Raw genomic sequence first — 15,408 nt, forward strand, 5'->3', positions numbered from 1 at the left:
AAGACTTGCTCAAGTCCTTTATGGGCTATATTATGTTTATAGTTCAACGAAAATTACTTAGGCCTCAGCCCTCCCCCCCCCCCTTCCTTGGGGGTGGGGGTGGGTGGGCACTCGAAAATGAAAGTGACGTACCTGTGGCTATCGGAGTACAAAACTAGGGGTCTATCGGTGGCGATTTTTTGCCGAAAAAGGGGGAGGGGTCATTCAGTGGGGTTCCAAGAAGATAGGGGTCATTTTAATTTTATCATGCGAAAGTTAAATAACCACACAAAAAATATTCTTGGACGTGTCCCATGTCCAAGGACAACATAATGGCATTTGGTAAAATTTATCTTGGAAACTAAAGCAAGTTCCAGATACTGGTGGTCTAGTGGTGTAATATTCTTTTGTATTAAATATAATCTCAAATCATATAATCCCGTTATTTTTGGTCTGTATCAAAACCTATTGCTTTGCAGATTTGTTAATGGTCATGTTGGGGGCACGGTGGCGCAGCGGTACGGGCTCTACCTCGCAGGAGGGTTGCAAGTTCGAGCCCCGGCGGTGCCATCGTGTTGTGCACGGCACTTAACCTCACTTGCCTCTCTCTACCCAGGGTGAAATGGGGAGCTGTTAGGGATATTGTCCATTGAGCGCCGCCCAAAGGTATGAGCATGCCTTGGGCATTGTATGGCAACGACGGCGGAATAAAGCGCTTTGATACATGTGAAAGGCGCTATATTTATCAACATTTATTATTATTATTTTTTTTTGGTGCTTTGAACTTCCAATAAGCGCCGTAAAATATACGGTATGCGGTATAATGTACGGTATATACGGCGGAAAGCCCGTAATTTTTACGTTTGCCCGTTAAAATTACGGTAAAAACAGTAAAATTTCAATAAATTATATGAAGTCTTTAAACACAATCTGTCAAGACAAATAGGCCTATACGGCTCTTTGCTATTTAAAAAATGTATCTATAGATGATGCAACACATTACAAAATAATCAAATTTAACGGTACTACATGCCTATTTGTAGAGAAATAGTAATTCAGTTTACGGTAAACTACCGTAAAATTGTACGGTTTATGCATGTTTTGAGATCATCGGCCATACCGATATCCGATGGCATACGAGACCACAGCTGCATGATGTAAGATGTCAAAAAATAGACCTATTTCCATAGGTACATCTTGGGTCTAGGTGAAATCCACTTGATCGGTTGTAAATATAATAATCCCTATAAAAATCCCCAATCAAAAATTATGCATTTATTGCCCAGATTTATTGCAGTGTTTTCGACTTTGATAAAAATCCCTTTTTTCAGAGGAGCACTGGTGGCAAGAAACTGCCTCAATTCAAACAAATAGTCCACAATACACATTGGGAGGGCACTGTATATTGATGTTTGCATTATATCCCCTTTTTATCTAGTGCCCCCAAATACCCCATATATTTTTCATACGTTTAATGCCTATTCAGAGAAAAAGTATAAAAGGACGAGGCCTTGATCAAGGCCATTGAAACCCCGGGTTGAAAACGCGTTTCATTTTTCAATCTCTACCAGATATATTATCATGATTGTTATATACCTTTCGCAAGTTGTAGGCCCCTACCAATCGGTACAAAGATGTGATGTTTCCAGTTCCTTAATGATAACAGTAGAACAAGTCTTTAACTTATATAAGGCTCAGATACCTCTACACATTCCTTATTCAACGTTTAATCATGACCATGGCAGGACGTTACCGCAGCCAAAATTCGGCAAATCGTGTAGGCCTAGGCCCACTTCTCCTAACTTTCATTTTAGTTCTCAACATATCTCAATACGAATGTTACCCGCGCAAGACTAGAGATTTGAATAGCATCCCTCAAGTTATCAACATCCTCAATGATGCACTACGAGAGGAGGTAAAACAGACGTATCTCCTCGGTAACCTCACAGTGACATCGGAGTCCCTGGGATCAGAGTCGGACTCTCCTAGAGTCATCAGCTTGTTATCACATATCTCGGACACTCTCGAAAAGTTATCACGAAGTTTCCCATATACAGCACGTGACTGCTCGGGTATTGCCTCGCATGGTCCATACAGAAGTGGAGTCTACACGATCTCACCATGGGATAAACAAGGGGAATTCAAAGTCTATTGCGATATGGACACTGAAGCAGGGGGATGGACTGTGATTCAGAAACGAATTAACGGTTCTGTAAATTTTACTCGCGGATGGGAAGAGTACAAGAATGGCTTCGGGAACATCAGTGGCGAAATGTGGTTAGGACTTGAAAAACTGAATCGCCTGACGAGCGTTAAAGAAGGATCGTGGATTCTCAGAGTTGAACTGACGGGATTCGACGGCAGCACGGCTTACGCACATTATGATGATTTTGTTATTGGAGATGAATCCACTAACTTTACGTTAACATCTCTTGGCGAATACGCGGGAACGGCCGGGGACTCGTTAGACAACCACCTGAACATGTCATTCACGACCATAGACAGAGATAATGACCGATCACCTCAAAATTGTGCTCGATACCGTGAAGGCGCTTGGTGGTACAATAATTGCTATCACTCTAACCTCAATGGGCCGTACCTGACATCTGCAATGAACACTTATGTCGCTATCGTTTGGAACAGCTGGAAGGTTGAAACAGCTCTCAAAGCAGTGGAAATGAAAATCAAGTTCATTAACTAATATTTTCAAAAATATCCTAAAATTCCATGCAATATGTGATGCGATCAAGCAAAATCAGTCGGAACTCGGAAATATTAAATTTTCAGTTTCTTATAGGATAGTAATAAGCATTTGCAAAGCTGCATTTTGCAGAAAACCCCATTGAAACTGAACAACCTGATCCAAAGATATTAGCAATTAAAAAGTTTCCAAAACAGAAGGAAACATAAGGAAATGTTGCCTTTGTTTGGCTATATCTCAAAATCAATATTTCCGAGTTCCGACTGATTTTGCTTGATCGCGCGCATCACATATTATGTTGTAGTTTGTAGTTTAACATGATATCACCATGGGGCGAAAAAGGTTCGTTTAAGGGGTATAAAGTCTATTGCGATATGGACACTGAAACAGGGGGTGGACTAATATATGATTCAACGGTTCTGTAGATTTCAGAAGAGCACAAGAATGGCTTCGGGAGTGGCGAAATGTGGTTAGGACTCGCAATGCAGAATCGTCTTACGAGCGTATCGTGGATGCTCAGAGTTGAACTGACGAGTTTCAACGGCAGCTCGGCTTACGCACAATATGACGATTTTACCATTGGAGATGAACTTGCGTTAACATCTCTTGGTGAATACGCGGGAACGGCCGGGGACGCATTCAACACCAATCTGAACATGGCATTCACGACCATAAACCATGGAATGCATAAACAGAGACAATGACAGATCATCTTGGTTACCGGCTCACGCTATTTTGGTATGCCTTCGATATTTTGTGTGGCGATTGTTTCGATCGTGGTTCATTACTCAAGCGCGTGATCCCATTGACATAGTAACATTACGTAACTTCAATACTGAATTGTGCGGCTCGAAAATATGGCGGCGCTTGGTGCTACAGAAACTTCAGTAAGTGTTATGACTCTATAACCTCAGTGGACTGTCAGGCATCTGTTGTGACCACTTGGAACGCTATCGTTTGGGACAAGTGGAAGCATCAAACAGCGATCAAAGCAGCCAAAATGAAAATCAAGCTCACAGACTAACATTTTCGAAAATATCTTTTAGTGCTAAAATAATGGTACTTTGATGCAGTTTGTTAACACATCCTATAACATCACTATAATTCAAAAACGACTTTAAAACATATAAACTTGTTTTAGTTTTGGTCAAAGCGTTGTAATAATTACATTTAAATATCGGTCTATATATAAAAGGTCTTGAAAACATTTTTAAAACATTTAAGAAAAACAACAACACTATATAACAAAGCAAAATTGTCAACGTTTTAAATTACATTTTGTTAGAACGTTTTGCGGCAAGTGTAAAAATGTTTTAAATGTTATTTTGAAAAACGTGTTATCCCCTTATATCCGATATTTAAACGTTTTCTGTAAACGTTTTGTGGTTTGTTGGAATTAAGATGTCTTTAACATAAAAGTGTATGAAAGAATGTTAATAGTAGTAGGCCTACTTAACTGAGTTGTTTGGGTATTTTAACACAAACACACTGGTTGGGGGGAAAAATCAGCTATCATAAACTGTTTGAATTTTGACAATTGACCACACCTTTGTTGAAACTTAACTCCTGAATTTTCAAACCTTTCCACGGATTCAAATTTCAATTAATGATCTGTATTCGGAGTGGCAATCACTGTGCATCATCAGCGCATGAGGCCTCGTCATTGATAGATATTTGACTCCATGGAACGGATCATGAAAGGAGCCTTCGTAAACTTGTTGTATTTCAAAAACCGGACCATTTAGTGTAAAAATTCAATAAAAATTCCCTTTAAAAGGGAAGACCAGCCTCAATGCAGCAGAGGTCTTGTAAATAGTTTGGGTCGCCGTGAAAGGCATTTTTTAGGATCACGCTTACATCCATGTTACATGACAGTCCACCAAACCATCAATGATGAGAACATGCACACCGAAACAGCAAAAAGCATTAACTCCTATATAACTCCTGTCAACTCTTTAATTCATTACTCCAAATTGTTCTGTATTTTTGTCTTTACTGCTTTTTACCCATGCTTATTATTAAAATCAAGAAATACACTGCAGTTGTTAGTTAATTCGCTATGTAAACTCAACTTACATGCACATTTTATTTTAAAATGATTTTATATTATTTCGCAATGTATAGTTTACTATAAAGTAGATAGTGGCAAGCACATGAAAAGGGACTGATCATTCACTACAATCTTCACTTTTAAACTGTATTTTTTTGAATGTGTTGATTGTTAGTCCGAAACTCCTGCAAAGCTACATGGACATGGCATCTTACCTACTCCATTCTGTAATAGTCTGCATTGTGTTTTCTCAGTCTTCAATCATTTTGTTGAATGTAATTTTATGAATCAAATAAAAAAAGATAGAAAGTGGCCTCACTTTAGTTATGTGTCATTTTACAGTATTTATAATTTATAAAGTAAGACAATAATTTATTTATTTTCTGTAAGTGCATGTCAAACTATGGGATATATTGTTCAATATTATAGCTAACCCCTAAAAACTTTATTTTCCATCGGATTTTTCCCGTTGAAAAGACAAAACTGATGTTAAAGATAGCAATAATATCATCAATAACATTTTGAGTCAATTTTATCCATAAAACGATACAGGATATAGATAGATAATTACTTTGACTTGAATGTGGTCCATATAATGAAGATTTTGATTCTACAACATTATTAGATCTGTTATCAACATATCAATTATGCACTCACAGGCAACCAAACATCATGCTATATAGTCCACTGATATGACCTCGTTCCAGTGATCATTGCCCGCTAATTACTAATTGTTGACCATGTCATTTTTTTTGATATGCTGATTGCTGAACAAGTTTATGTTTATATACACTTCTAGTGCCCGTTTCTATTCATCGTTATGTATTCTTCTCCTGTGCATTATTTTCGCGAACTACCCTTCACAGCCCAAATTATATAAACCTGCACGCTAAACAATGCATTATCTAAAACCTGCACGCTAAACAATAGATTCTAGATAATACGTGCACGCTCAAATACTAGAAATACTACTTTCACATAACCATAAAGTAGAGTTAGGTGGCGCAGACACAGAGATCACATAACTATATAATTGTCTGTTCGATATATATACCAACAAAAAGTACGAATATACATTCTGTGGTGTTAAAATGGTATAGTTACAAACGGTGTTCTATAATAGTGTACAATTACCGAATAAGGTGCAACTCGCTAGACTTGAGTCCAGTCCTCGTTTACGGAGTTTAGGATTAGGGTTTAGGGTTGGGATAGGGCAGTCTTGTAATAAGACTAGTAGAGTTGCACCCTTGCAAATATCATTGTCATAAATTATGATTAATGACCTCAAATAAATCAAACATCAAATGAGAATAATCGAGCTTCTATTAATTAAAAGGGCCAAAAACAGGTGGATCATAATTATACAAGATGACACCATTGCAAAATATTCAGCATTTTACAAATGAAATACATGTAGGCCTATATCTAAAATAACATAGCCGGGCCAGGAAACACACACTAGCGCATAATATCATGATCATGCTTTATAATACCATAGGCCTTCAAACACATGTGTTTGAAGGCCTATGATAATACTGAACAAATTGTTAAATCCCAATGTCGTGTGTTTTAATATAAGTAGTTCAAATTATAGAGCTATAAAGTCCAGTTGATATTCACCGTAGTACTAGTCTGACATCTAAATCGATCGTTTCCAACTGGTTCAGTGCTCTCTGTGTTCGAAACCACGATATTAAATGATCACAACATAAAGTCAAGTCAATGCGTGAATAAGTTACCTAAGTATGACGTATGGCGCAATCGATACCATTGATTACAGGGATTGATTTTCTTTACCAGTTAAATGCTACGTAGCTGGTCAATGTCCTGACGGTGTTTTTAAAATGTAAGATATTTTCCTAATATTAAAACTAATATAATGAATGCAGCAATTAATATTGCCTATTGTTTTAATAGGCCTACACTCAAAGTGTATGACGGATAATGTACTCGTGCAAATGCATTCGTCAAGATAATTGCACTTGCCATGGAGTTATTGCATTTAGCTTTCGAGCCTATCGGCTCTCAAGCTAAATGCAATAACTCCACGGCGCGTGCGATTATCTTGACGAATGCATTACACTCAGTTCATTATCCTTATCATAATAGGCCTAACCTATATATGATAACTTTTTAAGTCATAATTAATTCAAACATAACTTTGGCAATACTCAATTGTTTTCGTTCGTTGAAACGACAAAACATACTTTCTTTTCCTTGCCAATCGAATTAGCAGACATCAAAAACATTTCCACCACAAGAAGTAAAACAAATAATTCATACCAATAGAAGAAGGCTATGATCTTAGCTAATCTTTAGTGTACACAAATCCCATCTCAGAATTAGATACCCTATGCGGGGCTGGCGAAAAGTATGTCACAGCTGATATATTCCTCAACCCGGCACATCGGGTGTTATGTTAAGTTTAAAAACAAGGCGGTTCTCGAACCACCAGTCTCGCCTGCTTTCGTGACCGCCTGCTTTTGCGATTACTTTTGGTAGAGGTAAATGAATTTGGCGGTTATCGGCTGGGCACGATTATCTGGCTGATGGTTACTGTACCCACCAAGTTTCATGCCCATGCAACAGTTTTTACTAATATGACCTCAGATGACCCATGGTGACCCTGAAATGACCTTCCAAAAATTTGGCTCTAAATGTTGACTGTACCCACTAAGTTTCATGCCCATACAACAGTTTTTACTTTGACTTCAAATGACCCCTGGTGGCCTCGAAATGACCTCCAAAAATGTGGCTTTAAATGTTAACTGTACCCACCAAGTTTCATGCCCATACGACAGTTTTTACTAATTTTACCTCAGATGACCCCTGGTGACTCCGAAATGACCTTCTAAAAGTTTGGTTTTAAATGTTGACTGTACCCACCAAATTTCATAACTTCATGCCCATACGACAATTTTTACTAATTTGACCTCAGATGACCCCTGGTGACCCCGAAATGACCTTCCAAAAATTTGGCTTTAAATGTTGACTGTACCCACCAAGTTTCATGCCCATCTGACAGTTGTTACTAATTTGACCTCAGATGACCCTGGTAACCTCAAAATGACCTTCCAAAATTTGGCTTTAAATGTTGACTGTACCCACCAAGTTTCATGCCCATCCGACAGTTTTACTAATTTGACCTCAGATGACTCCTGGTGACCCCGAAATGACCTTCCAAAAATTTGGCTTGAAATATTGACTGTACGCACCAAGTTTCATGCCCATACGACAGTTTTTAATAACTTGACCTCAATGACCCCTGGGTGACCTCGGATGACCCCGAAATGACCTTTCAAAAATTTGACTCTAAATGTTGACTGAACCCAACAAGTTTCATGCCCATATGACAGTTTTTAGTAGTTTGACCTCAGATGACCCCTAGGTGACCCCGGATGACCCCAAAATGACCGTCGCAAAATTTGGCTCTAAATGTTGACTGTACCCACCCAGTTTCATGCCCATACAGCAGGTTTTGCTAATTTGACCTCAGATGACCCCTGGATGACCTTGGGTGACCTTGACCACTAACCAATACAAACTTGTTCAGTCTGGGGTCAAGATGCACCCACCCACCAAGTTTGAGGAACGTGCGTAAAACAACTCGGCTTCGCCTCGTTGTTTTACTTAAAATAATGATGTCGCCCGTGTTATATGAAACGATAGATGCACTCCAGCGGCTAAAAACAATACCTTTATTCTCTAAGTACAACTCATTGTTGCTAATGTTAAACTTGTCAAAGTGATTGTGATTGTATGATGAAGCATGATATGGTGTCCACTTCATTTACTTACGTCATAGCCCGCTGCCTTGACAATTAATTTCGCTTCAAACGGAGGAAAAACACGTACGAGCCCGAACTTTACCCACACAATTTCAAGAAATACGCATAAAAAATTGCAACGAGATAAACTTGTTTTTGCAATAGACATACCCTTTAATAAGCACATACCGTATTTCCAAAATAGAACCAGTCTATATTAATATGATTCACTATACACTCAGAACGCTATTTGCTGTAGAAGTGACGTAAGGCTACCATAGCAATAGATTAATACAATATTTGAATAGATCGCCCTGCACTACAACGTTCAAGCAGCACCTATTACATTGAACCATAGATATCAAAGAAATACTAATCACTCGCACGTATAATGCGGCCCATACACGATCAATTTGATTGATCAATATCAAAGACCCTAGATGCAAGAGTGGATACAAAATCTACCACTGCGCACTGTAACACACGAACATAATAGTGATTTTATTGTCCAAACATCTATAAAATCAAACTATAATTTGGTTCACCTCAAGTTTGGTAGTGACGTCAATACTACTTCGCGTTTGCGCCGCAAGCATGTCAACAAACCGCCAATGTACATGTGCGTGTACACTCAGGATGTTTAAAGCCATATTATAACATTTTCATACAAAATAGATTAGCATTTCTTTGCCATAAAATGTTAGTTTTTACTGTCAGATATATCCCCTTTTATTGTTGAGCCGAACAACTACGGCAGAGCAAAGAAAATTGGAATTTACTACCAGCGCATATATATATATGTCGCCAATACGTACCACGTTCGGTCATGTTATGGTACGGCCCTTTGTTGTGTAGATCACCGTCGCGCACGCCGTGTACGTACTGTGTGTTATGAACATCGTGTATATGCGTTCAACTAATAATTCCATCGTAATAATAAAACGCTGATTCAGGCGTTTTATTCAAAATCTCGGATTTTGACAAAACTACAGCACCTAGAGTCTTGATTTTTTCAGGGTATATTGGTTTAATAAAGTACAATATAATCGTGTGAAAAATTAATTTTAAAAAATCAGTGAAGGCGTCCTCCTCAGCAAATGTTATAATATGGCTAAAACTTTACGCGCGCGATTTGAAACTGCGGCGAGCGAAATACGCACATAGGCCTACGTCACTACCAAACTTGAGATGAACCAAAATATATGTCTATTGTTCTATTGTGTCCGATTTGAGCGCTGACATTGGAAAATGTTGCCAATCAATATTCATAAGAGTGTACATTCAACGTCCAATTTTCGACATTGGGTGACTTGTGCTTGGCAGGTGTGAAATACATCTGACTGGGCGTTTTAATTACCGTACGTAACGCATAAAGGCATTGACATCATCGAATGGCTGCCTATATAGTGCTGGTAGTGTTAAGGTTCGTTCATACTACCACCGCATTTGCGATGCGTTGCTTTGCGATGCCGATATATCGATTACTTTTGCCGCAACTCGACGCAACTCGTCGCATTTCCAAGTTAAAATGTATTTAATTTCATTGCGATATCGCAATGCAGTAGTTTGCAGTACGATGCAGTGCGGCAACGCACCGCATCGCAAAGCAACGCATCGCAAATGCGGTGGTAGTATGAACGAACCTTTAGGCCTATGTGGGAAGGGGGGAGGGCTGTATTTAGTTTCTATAATAATTATTATAAGGCCTACATTTATTTGTTATTCCCTTCTTTTCCTTTTTCTGTACCTATTATTTCCCTATTCACTCCGTCTTCTTTTCTCCCTTCCCTTCTCCATCTGTTTGTCCCCTCTCATTCGTATCATTTTCCTTAACTTTCTATTTATTTACTTCTATTTATTTATTTCTCTTCATTTCTTCCTCTTTCTCTCTTCCTCCAATCCCCCTCTCATTCTTCATATCCCTTTCTCCACTTCTTCCTCCCTCATCCCCTCCCAAGACCTCTCACAGAAGAGCTGCCCCTTCTGTACGTCACTGTTTATGCCAATCTCCTTAAGGGGTGGGGTATGAACGTTTGGACATTATTTATTGTGGGACATTAGAGCACATCAGACATATCGAATTGCATTCTGAATACGAAGAATGTCCTTCTGATATCAAATGATTTTGATTTTTGAAATTTGCAATGTAATACACATTTTATGGCAAATCATTAAAAATTGATATTTTTGATATTTAACAGTACTCGAAGTAAACTTTATAAATCTGATGATTTATACTTAAGGTGTATGTAGGCATGGTAGGTGCGATGAAAAGCCGACGATCAATTGAAAATTTTGACCTTTCATATTGAAGATATGGATTTTTTCCCAAAACACAAAAAAAATTAGGTCTTTTGGGAAAAAAATCCATATCTTCAATATGAAAGGTCAAAATTTTCAATTGATCGTCGGCTTTTCCTCCCAGCTACATACACTTTAAGAATATGTCATTAGATTTATAAAATTTACTTCGAGGACTGTTATATAATAAAAATGTGAAAATATCTAATTTTAATAATTTGTCATAAAATTTGTATTATATCGTAATTTCAAAAATGAAAATTATTTAATATCAGAAAGACATTCTTCGTATTCAGAATGCAATTCGATATGTCTGATGTGCTCTCATGTCCCACAAAAATACTGTCGAAACGCTCAAAACGCTCATTCCAGATCCCTTAATAAATAAAATAAAATGTCAATTTGTGAAACAACTTTTATATAGGCTTTATATACCGGTACAATGGAAGCTACATGAGGAGGGCTACAGCCGACATGGGCTGACGTAGCCAGCAAGGCAAGGCAAGGCATACCAGTACTTATTATATGTTACATGTATAAGTAGCTATTACCATTATACAATAGGCCTACTATAGACATGCGGACATGGCAGCCTTATTACATTCTGATGTGTAATGGATCAGTAAGCGCATTCAATTTATTCAAATGAAGCACCTAAAGTCAACGAACTGTACATCGGCGGCTAATATGTGCCTTTTGTGCTTATGGCTACTCAATCACACCCTTAGGTTGTATGGTAACAAAAGGTACTTTTCGTTCCAGTAGGCGCTTTCATGCGACTTTCGTTTGATCACTTATTGACAGTAGCCTGCTAGGTAAAGCGTTAATACACTGTCAGGTCAGCTTACCGATTTAATGGCGGAAGCCCTTTGTCCCGAACAAAAGGTATACCTTTCGATGAATAGCTTGTCGGAAATCAAAGCGGCACAAGTGAACAATGCGTTACATAATCTATTGCTTCCCCATCTTTAATAGCTCCATGGGAATAAGTATTGGACACAACACTGGTATTTCATTGATAAGGTTACCCATGCGTCTACAAGCCGCTTGTAGTACTGACGTTTGTATGAACTTTACAAGTAGCCTATACATTTAAGGATACGATACACGATTTACCGACAAGTTACTCATTTCGGAATGCGATCATGAATTTTGAAGGAAAAAAAAAGATTCCACAGGCTTCGATGGGACTCGAACCAACGATTTCAAGCATCATTGATTATCAGTCCCGGTCTTTACCGCTCGGCCACGGAGGCAGATGATCAGTGGGGATAATAAAAGATAAATCTCATAATGCTATTTTTAGTCTTTTGTTTACATAAAAATGATGCATTTTGTAAAGACAGATTGGCCGTTTTATGCATAAATAGTCCGGACGTTTGGAAAAGGCCTCAACCAAATAATAAAGACACTGATACCATGATGAAATTGCATAAGTCGGGGAATATCTGCGTCGCAGTTTTTTGTTTTGATTTTAGGAATTTGACCTTAAAATTTACGACGTTAAGTTATCATTCGAAATCAACAAAAGACATTTCAGCAGTATATGGCCATATTCTTTCTCTGGAGTGTTTTGAACATGTATGTGAAATAGCTTCAACAATGGTTCGCTGCATAATGGTAAAAACAGCCTTGACCTGAAAAAGGGCGAGAGGTGCCATATTTACGGATTCAGGCTAAATTCAAAATTGGTATAAAACGTTTGGTTTTAATTGATTACAAAATTAATTTTTGTCATTAAAAGAAAGTGTGTCTGGCGTGAATTACACTACAATTTTTATTCCTAGGGCTCTTTGATTTCTTCAAATATTTTTTATAATGATAGAGTGAATTCCCTGGCACTCTATAATTACGCACGAAAGACTTTTTCAATGTTCAGACCAGACAGTGAAAATCCCTTTATCATGACTTTTGGTCAAAAAAGGTCCAAATTTTGGGAAGAAAGTCCACTTTTTCAAAATCAGCAACCCCCCCCAAATCCTGCGTACGGGCCTGTTTATTATACTCAGTACCCCAGTGTGCACTGTATTGCAGGGGAAACGAGCTCAACTCCCTCGACCCCGCGGCCCGATACATGCATTTGAGATACCGTATGCCATGCCACAGGCTTACATGTCAGTGCGGCATATTCAGAGAAATTGGACGAGGCCTTGATCAAGGCTATTGAAAACCAGGGTTGAAACACGAATTATTTTAGCTCAATCTCTACCAGGTATTATTATAGGCCTACTAGTATATGGTACAAATCGGTACATGACTATATGTTTCCATTTCCTTAAATAACAACAGTATAACGAGTCTTTCACTCATATAAATAAGGATCAAATACATATTCCTTACTCAACGCTTAATCATAACCATGACAGGACGTTACCACAGCCCAAAGTCGGCAATATGTGGAGGCCTAGACCTACTTCTCATAGTTCTCAACATTTCTCAATACGAATGTTACACGCACAAGAGAGATTTGATGCCTCAAATTACCAACATCCTCTCTGATGGACTACGAGAGGAATTAAAACAAACGCAACTCCTGGACAACATCACGGCGACGTGCACATCAGCAGAGTTGGGCGTTCCCAGAGTCATCGATTTGTTAGAAAATCAGGCCCAGCATCTTGCAAATATCTCGGTCATTGTTGCTCATGAGCAAGCAAAACAGACCCAACTTCTAGAGACCATTTCAGTCGCTCTCGAAAAGTTGCTATCGCGGAATTTTCCATTTACTGCACGTGACTGTTCTGGTATTGCCTCGCAGGGTCCATACCGAAGCGGAATCTACACGATCTCACCATGGGACGAACAAGGTTCTTTTAAAGTTTATTGCGATATGGACACTGTCGGAGGCGGAGAGGGATGGACTGTGATTCAGAAAAGATTTGACGGTTCTGTAGATTTCAGTGGCGGATGGGAAGAGTACAAGAATGGCTTCGGGGATATCAATGGCGAAATGTGGTTAGGACTCGCTAAGCTGAATCGTCTTACGAGCGTTGGATCGTGGATGCTCAGAGTTGAATTGACGGGCTTTAACGACAGCTCGGCTTACGCACAATATGACGATTTTGCCATTGGTGATGAATCCACTAACTTTGCGTTAACATCTCTTGGTAAATACGCGGGAACAGCCGGGAACGCATTCAACACCAAGCATCTGAACATGGCATTTACGACCATAAACAGAGACAATGACAGATCATCCAGCAATTGTGCTCGAACATATGGCGGCGCTTGGTGGTACAATAAGTGCTATGACTCTAACCTCAATGGACCGTACCTGACTTCTGCAGCGACTACTTGGAACGCTATCGTTTGGGACTCGTGGAAGGCCAAAACAGCGCTCAAAGCAACCGAAATGAAAATCAAGCTCATCGAGTAACATTTTTCGAAAATATCTTTTAGCGCTAATAATGGTGTTATGAACTTATGATGCTATTTGTTAACACACCCTGCAAACTCAAAAATGACTTGTTTAAACATTATAAACGTGTTTTAATTTTGGTCAAAGCGTTGTAATAATATCATTTAAATGTCGGGTTGTATAAAGGTAATGAAAACATTTTTAAAACATTTAAGAAAAAACAACAACACCACAACAACGTTTTAAAAATTTCTCAAAGCAAAACAAACAAACATTTTGAATTACATTTTGTTAGAACGTTTTGCGGTAAGCCTAAAATTAAATGTTTTAAAATGTTATTGAAATGTGTTATACCCTTTTATAGACGAATCCAACGAGCCAAGTCATGGTCAGGATTTGGTCGGCCATGACGGGTCCCCGCATGCACCAAACTGGTGTAGTGACTGCCCAATTGGGTGGATTAAAGCCGCTTAAAATTCGATGTTAGATTCTTTTGTGTTGTACACTGTAATTATTCTTTTGTCTACGTGTAGCACAGGTGATAGAATGCAGTTTAAAATACCCTCCAAGGCCGAATCATTTCACATTTTAGGTGAGATGGAGCCGACGGGGACCCAACTTTGGCAGCCATTAAGGTGTAGGAATGCGTGAAATTGGATTAGTCTATAATCCGACATTTAAACGTTTTCTGTATAACGATTTGTGTTTGTTGGAATTAAAGATAAAAGTGTACGAAGGAATATTAATAATACTTGGTATAGGATTAAACATGTTAAATATCGCAGGCTTATAAGTATTTGTAATTCAATCTGATTCAATTCATTTTTATCTTCTTGTTGATGAAGATTGAATCACTTGTATTGACGTCGAATATCTGGCAGTAGAACAACGTCCTGTGCAGTTAAAGTCAAGAAATAACGTTTGATAGAAGTTCAGCCTACATGACTGGAATTACTCCCCATTTGAATTAAAAAAATATTATCCTATTAAAAGGTCTTGAAAGCATTTAAAAACCTTTGATATGAAAACTGTTGTCAAAATTTATTGCAAAATATTTAAAAAAATATTTTTGGCAAACATTCTTTGCAAAATATTTTACCAACACTTAATAACATGTTTTGCATCAAGTTTTCAAAAACGTTTCTGAATGTTGTCAAAACGTTATAACCCGACAGTCTGTACCACATTTTATGTTCGCTGGGTAAGTCTCTTCCTGAACATAGTTCAAACATAATAAAACAACGAAAGCAAA

The 15,408-nt window shown here is 38.3% G+C and overlaps 1 protein-coding gene and 1 pseudogene across 1 annotated transcript; both read left to right on the plus strand.

The window, feature by feature from the left end:
• Positions 1-1,585: 1,585 nt before the first annotated feature.
• LOC140169980 (microfibril-associated glycoprotein 4 pseudogene) lies at positions 1,586-5,044 on the plus strand (annotated as a pseudogene).
• Positions 5,045-13,157: 8,113 nt separating this feature from the next.
• LOC140169368 (microfibril-associated glycoprotein 4-like) lies at positions 13,158-14,174 on the plus strand. The gene has a single exon (XM_072192625.1). The coding sequence runs from the start codon at positions 13,158-13,160 to the stop codon at positions 14,172-14,174; it is 1,017 nt and encodes a 338-aa protein (XP_072048726.1).
• The last annotated feature ends 1,234 nt before the right edge of the window (positions 14,175-15,408 follow it).

The sequence above is a fragment of the Amphiura filiformis genome, chromosome 14 (assembly GCF_039555335.1).
Source record: "Amphiura filiformis chromosome 14, Afil_fr2py, whole genome shotgun sequence".
Lineage (NCBI taxonomy): Eukaryota > Metazoa > Echinodermata > Ophiuroidea > Amphilepidida > Amphiuridae > Amphiura > Amphiura filiformis.

Excerpts from the sequence above, each read along its gene's own strand:
- LOC140169368 (XM_072192625.1), top strand. The coding sequence starts at position 13,158 with ATGACAGGACGTTACCACAGCCCAAAGTCGGCAATATGTGGAGGCCTA.